This window comes from Conger conger, chromosome 7 (assembly GCF_963514075.1).
Source record: "Conger conger chromosome 7, fConCon1.1, whole genome shotgun sequence".
NCBI classification, from domain to species: domain Eukaryota; kingdom Metazoa; phylum Chordata; class Actinopteri; order Anguilliformes; family Congridae; genus Conger; species Conger conger.
In genome coordinates this window covers 29,549,301-29,567,643 of record NC_083766.1, presented here as the reverse complement: position 1 = coordinate 29,567,643, position 18,343 = coordinate 29,549,301, and the positions used below count along the sequence as shown (strand labels likewise).

At 41.7% G+C, this 18,343-nt stretch overlaps 2 protein-coding genes across 5 annotated transcripts; one reads left to right on the top strand and one right to left on the bottom strand.

Annotated features, from left to right (window-relative positions):
- Positions 1 to 225: 225 nt before the first annotated feature.
- LOC133133006 (zona pellucida sperm-binding protein 3-like) lies at positions 226 to 3,489 on the top strand. Of its 4 annotated transcripts, none has more exons than XM_061248894.1 (8): positions 242 to 697; positions 1,295 to 1,407; positions 1,491 to 1,594; positions 2,100 to 2,277; positions 2,564 to 2,684; positions 2,973 to 3,058; positions 3,135 to 3,205; positions 3,337 to 3,489. In XM_061248894.1, exons 1-8 carry the CDS (start codon positions 317 to 319, stop codon positions 3,402 to 3,404), a joined length of 1,122 nt encoding a protein of 373 aa, XP_061104878.1. In that variant the 5' UTR covers positions 242 to 316; the 3' UTR covers positions 3,405 to 3,489. The 4 variants fall into 4 exon arrangements, with proteins under 4 accessions (XP_061104876.1, XP_061104875.1, XP_061104878.1 ...); XM_061248893.1 differs by having other exon boundaries at positions 244 to 697; positions 1,491 to 1,603; XM_061248892.1 differs by lacking the exon at positions 1,295 to 1,407 and having other exon boundaries at positions 226 to 697.
- Positions 3,490 to 11,624: 8,135 nt separating this feature from the next.
- Positions 11,625 to 18,105, bottom strand: LOC133133007 (uncharacterized). Its single transcript, XM_061248895.1, has 8 exons — positions 17,949 to 18,105; positions 17,651 to 17,789; positions 15,855 to 15,956; positions 15,540 to 15,557; positions 14,478 to 14,531; positions 13,766 to 13,890; positions 12,387 to 12,467; positions 11,625 to 12,179 (listed from the first exon to the last, which is right to left on the bottom strand). The coding sequence occupies exons 2-8, from the start codon at positions 17,742 to 17,744 to the stop codon at positions 12,030 to 12,032; spliced, it is 624 nt and encodes a 207-aa protein (XP_061104879.1). The 5' UTR covers positions 17,745 to 17,789; positions 17,949 to 18,105; the 3' UTR covers positions 11,625 to 12,029.
- Positions 18,106 to 18,343: the final 238 nt, after the last annotated feature.

Below are 18,343 nucleotides of genomic sequence, written 5' to 3'. Positions count from 1 at the left end.
CCTTTGAGGCCGGCAATACAAATTTTCGTGGAGGAAAGGCGCACAAAGGAAATTACCTTTCATTTCGACTTCGACTTCACTCGACTTCCGAGTTGTCTGGAACGTAGCATCAGTATCCCACCCATGTAGGCTACATTCTCACGCGGACATTTCCCTTTCAATTACGTGCATTCGCGGGTATTCCTGCATAATAATTGGGTTAAACTTAAAGACATGCGGATATTGGTTCAGGTATAAATTTAGTAGGCTCCCAATTGTTTTGGTAATTTTTACGGGGTTAAATTGTATTACTTTGGCAGCAACGTGCAAAGGCGCAATGGGAGTCGAAGAGAAGGTATTTTCCTGGGTAACGCTTGTAATTTTAGCTTGTGGCTCTGTAAACGGTAAACATGTAGGCCTCCAGTCCTTAATGCGAAGTAAAAAGCCACACAAAACCGATAGTTACTATGTAAACGAGCCACAGACCGTGAAGTCCGAACATTTGGACCAGGCCGCTCCCATTTCGTTGATCTGTAATGAAAAGAACATGACGTTAATTGTGAAAGCCGACTTGCACAAGAACGGGATCCTGCTTTCAGCCGCGGAGTTGCTACTGGGACAAGACCTGTCTGCGGGTCCAGCTTGTAAAGCTTTCCCGCTCAGCGATGTTGAATATGCGATCCAAGCGAGCCTACACGAGTGTGGTACCATGTTGACTGTAAGTGGCCTACGATTTTAGCTTAACCATTGTTGCTTTAGCAGAAATCGGATAAATTTATTTTCGTTCTACAGTCATCCCATTAGTGAAGCCATGGCTACAATGGGGCCTAGCATGCTACGATCAAATTGGTTTGTTGGTGTGCAACTATCTTCGGTTATGAGATTACAGATCTCAGTTTTGGATTACAAATGGCTCCAAACATTTGTTTATATTTTTTGGATGCTTCAGAATGCCATGGAGAACTTGTAATGGGACTGACTGGTTGGGTAATTGTAACTGGTTGGGGCGGCTTGTAGTGTAGTGGTTAAGGTACATGACTGGGACCCGCCAGGTTGGTGGTTTGATCCCCGGTGTAGTCTCAATAAGATCCACACAGCCGTTGGGCCCTTGGGCAAGGCCCATAACCCTGCATTGCTCCAGGGGAGGATTGTCTCCTGCTTCGTTGCTCTGGATAAGAGCGTCTGCCAAATGCAGATTGCATTAATATAATTTCATATAATGTAATGTGTGTATGTAATATAAAATATTATTTATATAAAAAAATGACATGGTCCTGCTGAACCAGTAATCCATGATCCTCTCCTCTACTTCTAGATTGAGGAGGACTCTTTGGTCTACTCTAATGTGCTGACTGTATCTCCCATGGCTACCAGTGGTATCATTAGGACAAGTAGTGTGATTATTCCCATTGCGTGCCACTATCAGAGGTTTGCCCGTGAAATGGTGGTTCAAATTTAACCAATTTGAATCCAACTGATTGCAGTGTGCTGCTTTCTTCCAACTTTCTTAGGAGACATTTTGTGAGCAGTGGTCCTCTGTATCCATCTTGGAATGATTTTGCATCCACCACCGCTGCGATGGATCTCTTGGACTTCTCCCTACGACTTATGGCTGGTACTACAGGTGGCATTCCTAAACTCCCGCTCCCTGTATGCGGGCTCTCTCCAAGCTGTCTAGCTTTAAGCTCAGGGCAGCCTGTAGCCTAATGGTTAAGGTGCATGACTGGGACCCACAAGGCTGATCTTCTTGTCAGTCACATTTTTAGGAATAACTTGCTATTTTTCTATTTAATTCCATTCAGGAATTAAATTGATACAATTTTAGTGGCCTTTGGATAAATTGTCCTTCAATGTACAAAAGTGAACTTAAAACTGCATGTTTACTGAAACTGCTACTTGCTCATTTACTTAATTGACCAATGTGAGAACACTGCTTGTAATTCTGTGGTCTATGGGTTTAAAACTGCATGTTTGACCCCTTGAAGCATCTAGAAAGTTGAAATTGAGTTTGCGGTAGTGGGAAAACCAGCAGCTGGTGCATCCTGAGGGTCGGTGAGAATAACCAGGTTTCTTGAGCTGAGATTCAGATGTGATTCCTTTGGGCCTGCATCTGTCTACAGCTGACGGGCACTCTAAAGGCTCTTCAAAAAATCATTTTTTGGGGGAGCTCTTGCGAGTTGAAGCCTCAGTCAACCTTGCCAGCCATGTGCCCCTGCGGATCTTTATCGACACCTGCATTGCAACTATGGATCCTGATGTGAACTCTGAACCAAGATACGCCATCATTAAAAACCATGGGTGAGCATCTGGAGCTTCATTTTACCTTGGCCTGGCTATAAACTAGACTAATCCCTTCTCTTGGGTTTTAATTGTACAAGTAATTGGTTGAATTGACTTGAATCCCCCTTTGCTGTTTTGTCTGAGCTGGAGGGTTGGTTATACATTTTCAAATTTAAACTCATGTCAACAATCAGTGCCCAGGACCTGATCTTGTAGTGGGCAGTAGAGCATTGTCACTTTCAAGATTTAAAATGGACTATCATGCTATTTGATTTGGTTGCTCATCTTAAATCTCCTCTCCCAGGTGTCTCTCTGATGCCAAGGTTAAAGGGTCCCATGCTCAGTTTGAGCACAGATCCTTGGATGAAAAGCTCCAGATTACAATTGATGCCTTTGTGTTCCCTGAGGGCTTCCCTGAGAGTGAGGCGAGTTTGCTGTGCTGTGGCTGTTCCTGGCTCTAGCTCCAGTGTGCCACCAGCTCAGTCTGTACCCAGGCAGTTTGGTTGTTGCCATGTCCAGTCTTCCACACTGGTTCCCCCTGCATGAATGCATGCTCATGTACTTTCTACCTAAACCATGTGTCAAGTTGAGTCTTGGTTGGGAACTGAGTGTTGTATGAGCCTGCTCCCACTGAGCTGAGCATTTGCAGTGAATGTGTTTAGACCTCTCTAAAACTGAGGGACATGTCAGCACCTGTGTTCTACATTTTGTAGATCTATATCACATGTCAACTGAAGGTGACTGCAGCCTCCCAGAACCCTGATGCCATGAGCAAAGCCTGCTCCTATGTTGGTGGACGGTGAGTTAATGCTCTGTACCAGAATCCACAACCTTGGCTGGTTTGTGTTCTAATGTGCAGCATTGCTTGCTTTCAGGTGGCAGAGTGTGGATGGTCAAGACTCTGTGTGCAGCTGCTGTGATTCTACCTGCCAGGGCAGTGAAGCTGGTAAGTCCTGTGCTGTGCCACAGCAAGCCTGAGAAAATGGCTGCAACTATACTCTTTACAACCAATCTGTTCCCATTGAGTAAATGGGGATTATATTAAACTGGTTTCTAACATTGTAAATGTTCTTTCAGGTGTTCTATATACAAGAACTTTGGGATTGGGACCCATTGGTGTGGTTGACAAGGACAAAACTGGGTGATTCCTTTGAGCTAATAAAGCAATGTGACATGGCGTTCTTTGTGCTTCACAAATTGCCATTGTCCCATGGTCCATCTACATGTAAACTGTTGTCATGCTACGTTAATGCCATTTGGCCAGTGAAGTAACTGCAAAAACTGAGTGGGTAATTTCAATTTAAATGAATAATGGTAAATCTTGGTTTAGATTTTCTGGTTGGCCAGATTATTCAAAATATAGTATGGCAATTCATGATTGTCATTTTTATAATTGACCTTCATTTAAAATATTAAGTGCGCACATAATATTGCTTGTATTTAGTGCTGATTATCTTTACAAGGGTATTGGCTTTTGGAACTGTTGGATTCATAAAGTAAAATTTAATCACTTCCCTGAAAAAAGGACACTCAAACCCAAATTAATGTCTAGGACAAATTTATTTCCAATAGTGAAAAACCAGCAAAACAAATTTGGGGAGAAATGATTCACAAAGCAGCAGTACCGTATAGTACTTTGAAACATGGACACAATTCTCTTCATTTAGCACCTTCTTTGATTATATATTTATATATAAAATAAGAATTGAATATAATAGATGACAAGGGTGTGTTGCAGCGGTGTGAACTATTCAAATGCACTCTTCCTTCCCTCCCCCCATGCCCTTGGCACCTCTTAACCCAAAAGTACTGTATTTGGACCCCACCCCCACCTCACTTCCAAATACTCAGATCCATGCCATAGCGTTGAGCAACTGGTGACAAGTGGCCATCATTTGAGGGAAGTTTTCCAACACCCAGGTGCAGCCATACAGCTTTACACTTATTTACCGTAGTATGGCCTTCCACAATACTGAATGAGCCATATACTGACTTTGTTACAAGCATAGTTTATGCAGCATGCTTCCCAAAAGGGTAGTGGATATTTTTTCCCTCCCCTAAAAAGGGAGCTTCACCCTAAAATCAACTTTTGATGGAAAGTTGATCTCCACCACACAATATGGTAAAAAAATGCAACGATCCTGGAACTTGGGGTCCGTCCACATACTGCAGCGAGAACAGTGCCTTAACTGGTTGAGTCACCCAGCAGCCTTTAAACTATGGCTGCTCTCATCTGCACCACACCACCTGCTTTTGAGCATGAGCTTGGGCTGCAGCTCTTGATTATGTCATCAGTTTATACAAAAAAAAGAAAAGAAATTCAGGCTTTGGAACCACACTCAATTTGAGAAAGTGAAGGATCTGAGCAATACCACTGACAACTATTCCAGTCACACAAATAATTTCTTAGATTGTAATCAATTTAGTCTGAATAATTGATGTAGCCCTAGTATATACACAATGCAGTTTCCATCACCAATGGAATATGCTACAATCACCAAGAAAAAAGGCAACTGAAAGGAAATAAGCCAAGGTGTTGTTATGGTAAAATTGTTCCAAGGATCTCTTAACAGATGTGATTGTGTTCACATTTTTCAAGAAATACAAAATTCAGACCCCAAATATCTCAACCAGAGAACGTGGGTAGGTCATAAGCACACACATCAAAAGCTTTTGCACTCTTGACTGCTGGAGGCAGTACAGAAAGTTCAGGAATGAAGCCAAACACTGGTGGCCCCCAGAGACGTTTAGGGTCTGGAAATCCTGATTCAATCAGTAATAATCACATAATTGCTGTAAAAAAAGAAAAGAAGGTACAGTCTGCACCCTCTCCTGTGGTGGAGTGGATAACAGTTGGCACATTTTGGCTACATGACATCCACAAAGAACTCGCTGGGGTTCCCCATGGCCAGGTGGAAGGACTGGCGGGAGGCGGTCAGCTCAGGAGGCACAGAGCCCAGGTCACGAGTTGGGGGGGCACCAGGGGGGCCTCCGGGAGTAGAGGAGGGGGGCAGGGAGGGAGGTTGGGAGTGAGGGGGTCCTAGACCAGGATGAGGGAGGGGGTGTGGATGCAGGTGTGGATGGGGGTGCTGAGGGACCATCATGAGCATCATGGGGTTGTAGGGGAGGGGCATGCCGGGGGGGTGTGGGTAGGGCAGGTGAGGGGGCGGGAGTCGGTGTTGGGAGCGCTGGCTGAGGTGGCTGTGCTCACTGGGCGTGGCTGAGCCGTGGTCCCGCTTCAAGCTGCTGCGGGTGGAGTACTCCGATTCGCTGCCGCTGCCCAAACGGGAGTCAGCCCCTCCCCCCACTGGGGACTTCTCCTCCCTGGCTCCTCCTCCTGTGCTGCCACCTCCTCCTTTACTCCCCCTGCGTCTCTCTCCCTCACTCCGCGTCGACCCACTGCTCCGGCTCCCTGAGACATGCGGCTCCCTTTTATGCAGATATCAAAATAGTAATCTGGCAAATATGTAGGAAATTAACCTAAAATAATAAACCTTAAGGGGGTTATTTACAAAAACCATTCAGGGAAATTGTGGTCATCTGTCTTACTTGCCGTGTTCTGAATCTATACACACCTCATTGAATCAGTACAATATCCTCATAACATTTACAGTGCGAGTGGCTGCCTCGGGAACAGGAAATGCGCCACACATTTCTCTGGGATGAGAGATGGATATTTGGATAATTGGCATGATGTAATTGGGCTCAATTGAGATCAGTGTCCCAGCAAAATTCATTTTAAAGCAAAATGTTCTGCATGTTTCTCAGTGCCTTTGTCCTTTTGGAAAAACTTAAATTGTTGTCTATATAAATACAGATTCAACATAATGTGTGAGACAAATTTAACTAAACACCATAAACAAATATAGACTCATTGTTCACATCAAGTCCTTTGTGATTATGCCTTAACCATCAGACAGGGTGGGATGCATTGGATACATTTTTTTGACAATTTAATGTGTGGGGGCAGATTCTGCATGTCTTGCATGAAAAATGTTTGTTTCTTTCCTTGATAAAGGAAAATAAATATGTGAAGGAGCAAAAAGAGCATTCGGTACATACAGTTTAAAGAATATAGGAACCCTTGGTCTGCACAAAGTAGTTTATAATTTCCACATAATACACATTACACACCTCAGAATATCAAAGTCAGAATATTAACAGGCAGAATACAGTGAAGATATATTTAAGTATATGTATACATAATATCTCTATCTCTCGCTCTTTCACTCTCTCACTTTCTCCTTGGCTATTTTGTCTTTGTGTCCTTCTTGATTGTCAGTGCCCCGGGTTTATTCTGCGTGTGAAAGCCTACTTCCCGTGTGTGCGTGAGTGAGTGAGTGCTTGGGTTTGTGTGGACAAACGCAATACAGCAAGACTGTCGGGACAGACAGAAGATAAGAAATATATTGCTACAGTAGAACAGACAAGTCTATATGGAACAGAATATAGAAAGGAAGCATTTTGTTTGCTTTTACACAAAGACACTGAGAATGAGACAAAAGTACAATGATCCTTTGGGCACCGTTAAATTGATCTGTCCACAAGTGCAGAGATGGAGCAGGAAATGAAAGATTGGTTGACTCTGTCCATGTGTTTGTACTCTGGGGTGTAACTTCACTCTAATAGCTATTAGAAAGATGGAGAGTCTGAGAGAGAAGGATGTGTATGTTGCTGAATCTTTTCCAAAGTTATCATTTGCTTTTGGTGTGAATGGTGGAATTATCACTAATGTGTGTAAATGACAGATGCTGGCTGAAATTCTAGTAGTTAAATATGAAGCATATCGATCCCCTCATCTTAATTAGTTGTGTCTCTTGTCTTTACAGAGTGTGGCACCTGAAACCCAACTGGACACATCAATGAAGCACTTTTAAAGTTTTGTTTATTCTTTCCCTCAGCCACTGAGAGAATATGTGCCAAAAGACTCTCAGCAACTGAGACCTGCAGCCAATCAGAACAGATTATTAAGACTCACTGCCAACCAGGAGCCAGTGACATTTTTCCTTGAAACTTGCAAGGGAACGTTCAAGTATAATTGTAAAATGTGTAAATGTGTATAATATGATATAGTCAAATTGAGAAATTAAATATTTAAAATGATATACATATATAGCGACATATAACTTTAAAAAGTGCCTCATATTTTTTGATTGTAGCCATTTTAACAAAGAAAAAAAATCATGAAATGGTCAGAGGAAATTAAACATTAAACTACATGAAGGAGTATTGAAAATGATTATGTTCATAGTAATAATAATAATGACATTCAGTTGGCCTTACTGTGTTTGTGGACATTTAAAGAGTAGCCTCATATTGCTTTTCGCTTTGCCAGATGCCATAATTGGACTGATGTGTATGGCTCACCCTTTGTTGTGAACTTACATGCCAATTAAGCAAGCATTTACAATCTATTTCTTTTTTCTCTCTGTCTCTCCCTCTCTTTTACACACACACACACACACACACACACTGTACACATGTTCAAAGAAAAAAAAAAAATTCTTACATGTGCGTACACAGGATACACACACCCAGTGCATAAAGATGGGTTCAAAGGATGGAAACATATGTATGCATGTACTTACACACAGACACACTAAGCATACTATGCACATTGCAAAAACACATTCTTGCTTGCGTGTACTCTCTCTCTCTCTCACACACACACACAGACACACACATATGGTACTTACAAAGGGCCACACACAGACACACTAAGCACACACATGGTACTTACAAAGGGCCACACACACACGGTACTTACAAAGGGCCACACACACACTCTAGGCACTACATTACTTTAAGAGAGCATCTCATTTTCTATTGATTGTTGAAATTCCTAACAGAGATGTTCTTTGGAGGAGGAAATATCACAAGTGTTCATTCATTACATTCATTTTGCAGATGCTCATACCCAGGGCAACCACCTGTTACTGTGAGGTCCGTAAGTATTTGGACAGTGGTACAGTTGCTGTTCTTTTAGCTCTACTCCAGCACATAGGGTTAAACAATTAATATGAAGTGTAGACAATATCAATATTGGTGCATCCATGAAGGAATCACAGCCCATTTTATACATACAGTCGTCCCCCAATTTTAGGGGATCAAAAGTAATTGGACAGTTGGTTTCTCAGCGGTTTCTGATTAGGCAGGTGAATTCAATTAAATTTGCTTCCTTAGTGCAGGTATAAGAAAGCTTTCAGTATATAGTCTTGATTCTAGGCTTTTAATTGCCTTCAGAGTCTGTTATTCTCGTTTGATAACATGATTACCAGAGATGTGCTCATGACAGTCAAGGAAGCCATTCTGAGGCTGGGAAATAAAACGAAAACAGTCAGACATTGGCCAAACAATGGGCTCACGGAAACAAACAGTTTGGAACATCATTAAGAAGAAAGAGAGCACTGGTATATGTTTTGGATCATTACACTATCCATACTTTGAAACACTATCCAAAGAAATATAATTGAAATTGAGCAGATCGATGCTTCTGTACACTTCAGAATTAATTATGTTGCTGCGATCAGTAGCTACATGATCAATGAAGGCAAGTGATGCAGCACCTGTGGCCATAGTGTAACACCCCCACCACCATGATTCACCAATGGTTTGCATCTTGCAGAGTAGCTTCTGTAGATCAACCACCTCACTCTCCACATGTATCCTCCACTGCCAGAACCTGCAGGTTCTTCCTGTACAATATACACTGTATCCATCATCTCCTGATGGAGAAAGCCACTCAGCTCCTAGTACAGGCACTCACCATTTCCCGCCTGGATTACTGCAACTCCCACCTGGCCAGTCTCCCAGCTTGTGCCATCAAGCCCCTCCAGCTGGTCCAGAATACTGCAGCCCGCCTGATCACCAGTCAGCCCAGGTGGGCTCATGTCACCCCACTCCTCATTGGCCTCCACTGGCTTCCTATTGCTGCACACATCCACTTCAAGGCCCTTGTGCTGGCTTTTCAGGCTGCTAAGGGGACTGCTCCACTTTACATACAGTCTTTAATTGCTCCCTACTCCCCAGTAAGACCAATCCGGTCTGCCAGCTCTGGTCACTGTGTGGTTCCGTCACTACGAGCACCTGGCGGTCAAGCTGCACGTTCACGCCTGTTTTCTGTTCTGGTTCCTTAGTGGTGGGATGACTTGCCTATCACTGTCAGGACAGCAGAATCCCTCCCCATATTTCGATGCAGACTAAAAACACACCTTTTCAAACTATACCTTAGTCCTCCCTCCTGATTCCCCCCTTCCGCAAAAAAAAAATTGCACTTCCGATGACTTCCGTTGTCTTTTTGTTTAGAACAGCCCTTCATGTGTATTTTACAAATTATGGATTTGATGCTTTAACCTGTGGAAGAACCTATGCACTTGTAAATCGCTTTGGATTAAAAGCGTTTGCCAAATGACTAAAATGTAAATCTGTTGGTAAAATCTTCTGCAGAGCGTAGTCACTGACACATCCACACATGCCTCCTGAAGATATATCGGACAGGTGTTTGGGAGGTTTTTCATTATGGTGAGAATTCTTCGGTCATCAACTGTACCAGCCCTTTACTGAGCCCACCAGTCCTCTCTTTCTTCTCGATTATATTCCAAACAGTGTATTTTAGTAAACCTATTGTTTGTCCAATGTCTGTTTTTTATTTCGTATTCCTCTGCCTCATAATGTCTTCTTTGACTGTCATTAGCACAACTCTAACAGACTCCAAAGGCAATCAAAAGCCTAGAAACAAGACTAGATACTGAACTCTTTCTATACCCGCACTAAGGAAGATATTGAATACACCTGATGCAGCTTAGAAGCCAACTGTCCAATTACTTTCGTTCCCCTAAAATGTTGGGGACTATGTATAAAAAAAGGGATGTAATTCCTACACAGATCACCTGATATGGATGTAAATGCCCTCAAATTAAAGGTGAGTCTGCACTTGAACCTCATAGGTTATTGTTTCACCTCAAATCCAATAAGCTGCTGTAGAGCTGAAAGGAAAGAAATTGTACTACTGTCCAAATACTTATGAACTGCACTGTATGTAAGCAAGAGTGCCAGACCTGGTTAAAAACATGGGTCCTCCCAGATAAATTTCGGTACAATAAAGATTACAATTCACGTGACATTTTTGGCTTTGAGCTCTGTCAGAAAACAAATTCTTTATCAATATGTACCACTTCAATTACAAAAGTGTGTAATTAATAAAAACAATAAATGTATGTAATGGGTTAAATTGTTAATGAATTTCCAGATGATTTTTGCCAAATAAATACTAATTCACAAATGGGAATGGTCATGTCTCATGTCTCTGTCTCATAGTTGGTTTTCAGTGTTTTCAGTTTTCAGTGTTAAATGTCCTGTCTCATGTTTTTCCACGTTCTGTACCTCTGTCGTAGTTCATTTCCGTTTCTCCTTTTCTATATATTCTGTGTCGATGTTCCATTTCATGTTTTTCCTTTTTCCCAATTACCTGTCCACACCGTTCTTTGCCAGATCAGCTCATGCCCTGCATTCATGCTTGACACTGATTCCTTCCAGCAGTTTCTCCTGCCTGCTCCTTACCTGTTCCCCGAGTCCTGTGTTTGTCCAGTCCCACTCCAGTCTTCCTGTCTGCCTTACCTGTCATCGTCCAATCCCTGCTCCAGCCCTCCTGCTTCCTGTACCTGTCTCCTGCCCTTCTACCCGCCTGTTCTCCAGCCCCCGGCTGCTTGATCTCCCGGATTCGACCTCTGCCTGTTTTCGGACTTCGCCCTGCCTTCTCCTAATTGCTCTGGTTGCTTGGACTCTGACCCTTTGCCTGTATTGCCCTGATTGCCGTGCATTGACCTGTTTCCGTGGAAATTTGATTAAAGCCTGTTATTTATTACATCCTGGTGTCTGCGAGTGATTCCAATTGGTTCTCATAACAGTGTAAATTAAGTGCTGCAAACTACAGTCAAGTGTTTATTACTAATCATGACCAAGACATTCACAATTTGTCTAACTGAACAAACATCAATTGCCATTTCCTTTGTAATAAAAACAACTTTATTTTAAGTCTATTCTACCGCACTCAGAAATAACTTAATAAGTTTTACCTAAATTTATACTCCATTTTCATCTTGACTGATGTGATTGTTTTGAATGGAGGGAAATTGGATTTTCTAATGTGTCTTCTGCTTCCACTTCGAGTACTTTTATAAAGTAGAGCTTATAAATATAGGTAATCACTCATATCCACATTGGCAAGCAAAATTGTATCTGAGAATTGTGCTTGCCAAGATCTTCTTTCCAGGATATTTATTTTACATTCATGTTTGCAAAATAAATATATAATTAATTAAATGTATTGTTAAAGTTATTTTACAAACATAAATTGTGCCACTGTGCCAAAGAATAAAAATGGTATTTATTTTTTCAGTACATTCCCATGCAAATATTGATGAAATGAAATTGTAAAAATACAGTATTGACCGCCTGACACTGCACAGACATATTGTAAATATACCATGAAATAAAAACATTTTATAATTTCAGTCAGAAAATGATCGACCACAAAGAGGTGTACCAGGCCCTTACTGTGCCCCCTAGAGATCCACAGATATTTTTGCACTGTTCCTCAAAAAGTGTCTGGTACAAAGCAAAGAAAGAAGCCTTATTCATTAGCGTAATCAAAACATTAAAATGCCAGATCATGTGATTGTGAGTAATAAGCATGAAATCCAGAAATCCAACCCTTGGTTATTAGGAAGTCAATGTATGTGTGCTTTTGGGGATAGTTTGGTAAGTGTTTTCTACTTGGCCCAATTTAAATAGTCAAAGTCTGGAAATTCTGGTGCTCTTTGGATGGTGGATCTTTCACACACCCAACTGTGAAAGTCCTCACACTCTGTGGCAGCAAGGGGATCTGGCTCCAAAAGCCTGCAGGAGCATGCCTCTTCATCCTGGGTGAAACAAGACAGCAGGAGAGCTCAGCTGACCACTCCAACTGAGGGGCTTTCAGGAAAACACATTCAAAAATGTATATCCCATAGTTTATTGCAATGTGGCATATACAAGAATATTCCTTTCATTACTCTGCAGAGTACAGGATTGACGAGGGGGTATTCTATATCAGTCAGCACTTGGGACTTACTGAGACTGGGACTTACCTGGCTTAAACCAGAACCAGAGTCATCTGACCCTTCATTCACCCACATCTGCTTTCCATGGGCCAGTGTTATCATCCAGTTCTGTAGGGCCAGACAATCACATGCACAGGCACTATATACACTCACTGAGCACTTTATTAGGTAGACTTGTACACCAGCTTGTTAATGCAAATATTTAATCAGCCAATCATGTCGCAGCATCTAAATGCATAAAAGCATGCAGACACGGTCAAGAGGTTGAGCTGTTTTTTGTGACCAAATGTCAGAATGGGGAAGAAATGTAATCTAAGTGACTTTGACCATGGAATGATTGTTGGTGCCAGACAGGGTGGTTTGAATATCTCAGAAACTGCTGTGGTCAGTGGAGAAGCCAGACTGGTCAAAGCTGACAAGTGCTACTCATGCCTCGTCCTCGTCCCCATCCTCGGCCGCAGTGTCTGCAGGTATTCGCTCCAATCGTGCGCTACAACACCTGATGTTTACCTGCTTGGTTAGGATAATAAGCTACTTAGTGAAATTGGGTGGTGTACCGCACGGTCAGAGTGAATACCTGCAGACACTGTTGTAGTTGAGTGAGTAGCGCTGCTCTAAGTGGTGTGGTGGCCCGATCTGGGATGGAGACACCACTGGAGTGGAACGGCCAGTGTGCCGGCGCCAGGAGCTCGGGAAAGTGATCAATGGTGAATATTTCCCGATGTCATATTTAAATAAAGCCGCACCTTGGAGAGAGCCGCGGAGAAAGTCAGCACCAAGGCCAGCAGCACCAAGGCCAGCACCACCGAGGCGAGACATGTGGGGAATGGCAAAACTAATATTCTCTAATTAAACAGGCACAGCTGAACTGAGTGAGAGGGAGGGAGCTGCGCCCTTCAAAGAGCGGGGCTGCAGAGCAGAGCGGGGCTGACGACGGAGGCAGAAAGACACGACGCCAGTGCGGGCTTAAGCCTTTTCAGCCTAGAGACGAACAAACTCCCACAGAGAGAAACGTGGAGGAATTCCTGGAGGAAACCCCACGACCGAAACTGAAGTCCGGGGCACGTGAGCATATCTCTCCTGCTGTGAGCCAGCTAACATTGTCCCGCTCTAACCCCTAGAACTGAATCACCTACAGAGGACGGCTAGGCTCGGAAAGGGGACGGTCGAGACCGGGGAGATGGAGATGGAGCGACCCCGCCCCAGACAAAAACGGCCCTTATTGAGAATAAATTGATTTTTGTTCACCCATTCTGTTCTCTCTCTCTCTCACCCAGCGGGACACCACAGTGGATAGGCTACAGCAGCAGAAAACCCAATAAGTCTAATAAATACTTAATAAAGTATGGGTGTATACATTCACAAACACATATTATTTTGTTTGCTTTGCCGGTGTCTGTAATTACCCTGTTGTGCTCATGTGTAGTGGCGAGAGTGGCATTTTGCTCGGAGCAGAATCTTTCAGCGGCCTGACAGTCTCCATGGCCATGCCAGAACAGATAGAAAATGTTGTCGCGCAAATGCCAATGGCCTGCATGGTGACAGAGAACATGACAAATTATGAATTTATGAAATATTACTCTTTACATATCATGAACAATATAACAAGTTAATTAACCCACGCTGTTAAAAAAATTATTCGGTGTGACCATTATTGTATTTCAAATAATCTTTTTTCCTTGTAAATACCCATACTTCTAGACCAGTTTATCTGATTATTCTACGAGGGTTCAAGTTTTTCTATGTGATCACTCTAGCAATTGGAACCATACTTCCTATTGGGTTTTCAGCACACTTGTCCCGGGTTGTGATTTGCACTGTATTACACGTCGTTCTGGAAAAGAGCGTCTGCCAAATGACTGTAATGTAAAATTAACTTTTGCTCTGTTTAATCTGACTGACTTTCACATGCAATGGTTTTGCCACCTGCCAGTGTCAAGCTATGTCCATTAACTCACATAAACATAATAAGTATTAACATTAAATAAATGCTTTTAGAATATTATAATATTTTTCATTGATTTTCAGAGGTAACACTGAATGGCATGGGATTTCACTTCAAGTATGCCCAGGTTTAGTCATTTAAAATCATCAAATATTTAAGAGAGACTTACTAACCATTCTGTTTAAGCAGAGGGCGCACCTGGTCATATCCTGCCAAATGGGTATTATCTTGTGATATGGTCCAAAATGTTGTTCACAAAAGGAATGTAAAAAAAGACCATGATTACTTAAACTGGAGAGGAATTGGTCTCAATTGTACAAAAAAATGAACACATGTAAACACATTCTAACAGGAAGCAGTGATCACTCACATAATCTGGGATAATAACCAGCCTCCAATAACATATCGCTAAACATGGAGCACATTTTCTAAAGCAAGGCCATCCACCAAATGCTTCCTATAGTAAATGCAAGTAAATACACTCAGCCAAGTTCAGATCTATTCCTCTTATCTTCACTAAATGTCCAATAGTCCAGTAGCACTGATGAGAACTACAAATATTTATTGCCTACATGGTTGGCTTGATGTGACTTTTTTTTCACAGTTTACAAGACTGGACTATAGGCCAAAACTGTTTTGACAAGTTGTAATGTAGATAAAAAGGCAGAAGAGCAGAAGAGACACAATGAGGAATTATAGCAGTACTGGTCTACTGAAACATCCAGTCTAGATGCCTGCACCTTGGGTTATGTAATCTATTTTGATGTCAAACTCTTCTTTTATTAAAAGCAACTAGTAGATGCAAATATACAGTAATTACATTGACATGTGCCCTTTCCAGGAACAGCCTAACAAATATGATGATGTGGGGGCCATTGTCATTTGAAGCATGTGCTTGTATGATTATATGTTTGATTAATCAGGTGTGAGACAGAAATATATATATATATTTTTTAATCCGATTTTTTCCCTTTTTCTCCCAATTTGGTAGCCAATTGGACCCCGTCTGATTCAATTAGAGCTAGTATTAGATACACCGCCCACACCCCGTCCCTTGGCGGCCAACGGGAGAGCGACACGCCTTCTGCAAGCCACCTCGCCTCCCAAGCTGTAACCGTGATTCCGAGGCGCCCGAGGTGCTTGTTATGTGCGGCGATCTACTAACCCTGCCAAGTCCCTCCCTCTGGAGGGACTTGGTGAAAAAGATTTGGTGAAAAAGATTCAAGGCTCCTCACCAGCTTGAGACTGGGAATCTGTGGATGAAGAAACAAAGCAACAGTTAGATTTACAATCAACTTCCATTATTTTCACTTCCACACTCTTTTCATGTTTATTCCTCATTTCTTATTTTATGCAGATTCTTTTATATTCTGTTCTCCTTTTTAACCATCGAAATTATCTTGTGTTTTCTCCTCTCACACAATCTCATTCATAGCTTCTTACCACTCTCTTTACTCTAAGATCCATTGTCAAATATACCATGATGAAAAAGACATTCATATTAAAAAAAACTTTGTCATTGTTGCGTGCCAACTTAGATCATTACTCACAGTGCACTCCTACGATCCCCAGGGTGATTACCAGTAGCAGGGTATTTATGGAAAGCAGGAAGATGACAAAACGTTGTGAGCCTTTCTGGGTTGAAAATGGTCCTGACATACAAAACCACAGGACAGTTTATATGAACACATGTAGACACATTCTAGCAGGAAGGAGCGATCACTCGCACAATCTGGGATAATACCAGCCCCCAATAACATGTTGCTAATGATAACATGGAGCATATTCTTCCAAGCAAGGCCAAAGGACAGTATATATATATATATATACACACATATATATATAAGCAGCAGTTCTGCAGGCAGAAACACGTTGTTAATGAGAGAGGTCGGAGGAGTGCCAGATTGGTCAAAGCAGAGAGGTAGGTGACAGTATCACAAATAACTACACATTACAACAGTGGTATACAGAAGATCATCTCTGAACATACAATGGGTCAAACCTCTAAGTGGATAGGCTACAGCTGCAGAAGACCAATAAGTCTAAAAAATAAGTCTCAATAAAGTGCTCACTGAGTGTATGTCTGCATACCAAATAACATGACATATAATGTTTCGAAAATATTATCATAAACGTACAATATACTGCAGAGCGACACAACCAGGTTGGTGGAACTTGCGTCTAGTATAGATTTTCTGTGGGAGCTCTCGCAGTCACAAACAGTCAACATAGCACATAATGGGACACACGTGTTTGCATGCGTTTAAAAATATATAAATTGAAACCTCCTCAAGTCGGCAATAATTTGCATATTTGCAATAGACTTTCAGTATATTCTGTTTCTGCAAAGGTATGAATATTACAATAGTAATACTACAGAATATGACGTCTGTATTGACTGTAAGTTTGGATATGTCTTGACAGTAGTCAGGTTCAATCTCGTTCTTGATTATGATCATGACAATATCATGAAAAATTAATGGAAGAGTGCACTGTATAATTCAATTTGCGAGAAATCATTTCCACTGATACATTATTGTGAAATTTAGTAATGAGCAACATTCTTAGCTCAATATAGTAGATTCTTAGGAAGCCAGCAAAAAGTAATATTAGCTACACTTCACTTAAAGGTGCATAAACCAATAGAATGAAATACACTGAACACTTCTTGGTAAGCAGAATGGTTATCACCTGCAAATTGATTTAATGTCAAATTTAAATATTACATTTCTTTCTTTTGGAAATTTTATTCTAAATGTACATTTTAGGCGTATCCAAAGCTATTTAAAACACTAAGATCGTCTAAAATTGTAAAATGTATTTCTACTTTCAAAAACATACATTTCCTTCCCATGAAAAGAGTTAAGCAAATCTTGTTTTTGGTTACTTCTTTGTTTTAGCTACTATTTTGGCTTCTTCTGGAGGCAAAAAAGGGTCCTACCTGCCTGGTACAAAGACAGATGTATCTAATAAAGTGTATATACAGTTAAATGCAAAAAGTATTGGCACAGTGACACAACTCTGTACTCCAGCACGTTTGATTTGAAATATACAATGAGTCTGAGGTTAAAGTACATTTCACACATTTCTTTCCACAGCAAGTGATCCATGTTAGAATTACAGGGGGACTTCAGGGACTACATATGTAAACTTGCTATTAGCTCAAATTTGGTACAACACATCTCTCATTATTTTTGAGACTTTGAGAATAATTCCTACAAGGATCACCCAATATGGATGCAAGTACCCTCAAATGAAATCTGCGACTGCACTTTAACCGCATGTTCATTATTTTATTTCACATCTAATGTACTGTATTGTACTGAACTGGACAGTAGAAACTCACCCACGGCATGTTTTTTCTTCCCTGGTTGTTTAAGCTTTATAGACTCGTAGCTAGATTCTGTTGTATGTACAGGGTCTTGATAAATATTCTCCATTGCGTTGCCCCTGTTAGCAGAACCCACTGAGCCACATGAACGGACCTGCAAGAAATGCTCTGTTGACTGTTAAACCTGGCAGTGACCACCCCTTCTGTTTCGCAGTCACTTCTCACATCTATAGTTCCTCTATGTGGTTTGGCAAAGGAAATGACCTATTTTTGCAAAAGATGAGTCAAGAACGGTTGTGGTATTCTTACTCACTTAAGCAAAGTCAGGTCATTGCTGATATAAACTCCTAGGAGTTTGAAGCTCTGGACTGTCTCCACCCTTGATCATGATATTGGAACCATTGGTGGGTTTGCAGTCGTGCGTGAAGAGGTAGAATAGGAGCGGACTAAGCACACAGCCCTTGGGTGCTCCAGTGTTCAGTGTTATGGAGGAGGAGAAGTGCTTATCCATACGCACTGTGAGAGAGCCTGAAAACAGTTTGCAACCACTTCAAAGTTTGCATTCACTCAAACTAACCTGACTTATTGGCAAACATAACAGAAAAGCAGGTTATCAGACATACCAGGGGCTTGTTTCACGAAAGTGAACGAAATATGAGTTGACATTTGAATTCACAGCTGACAGATACCAGAAGCAAAAGCAGCAAA

What these genes read in the sequence shown, in the direction of transcription:
- LOC133133006 (XM_061248893.1), top strand. Translation starts at nt 317, where the DNA reads ATGGGAGTCGAAGAGAAGGTATTTTCCTGGGTAACGCTTGTAATTTTA. An exon ending in ACTTATGGCTGGTACTACAG is followed by an intron (nt 1,604 to 2,099) that starts GTGGCATTCCTA and finishes ATCTGTCTACAG; the next exon opens with CTGACGGGCACTCTAAAGGC. An exon ending in CTGCCAGGGCAGTGAAGCTG is followed by an intron (nt 3,206 to 3,336) that starts GTAAGTCCTGTG and finishes ATGTTCTTTCAG; the next exon opens with GTGTTCTATATACAAGAACT.
- LOC133133007 (XM_061248895.1), bottom strand. Translation starts at nt 17,744, where the DNA reads ATGGAGAATATTTATCAAGACCCTGTACATACAACAGAATCTAGCTAC. An exon ending in GAAGAAAAAACATGCCGTGG is followed by an intron (nt 15,957 to 17,650) that starts GTGAGTTTCTAC and finishes TTTGTATGTCAG; the next exon opens with GACCATTTTCAACCCAGAAA. An exon ending in CCCTCTGCTTAAACAGAATG is followed by an intron (nt 13,891 to 14,477) that starts GTTAGTAAGTCT and finishes GTCACCATGCAG; the next exon opens with GCCATTGGCATTTGCGCGAC.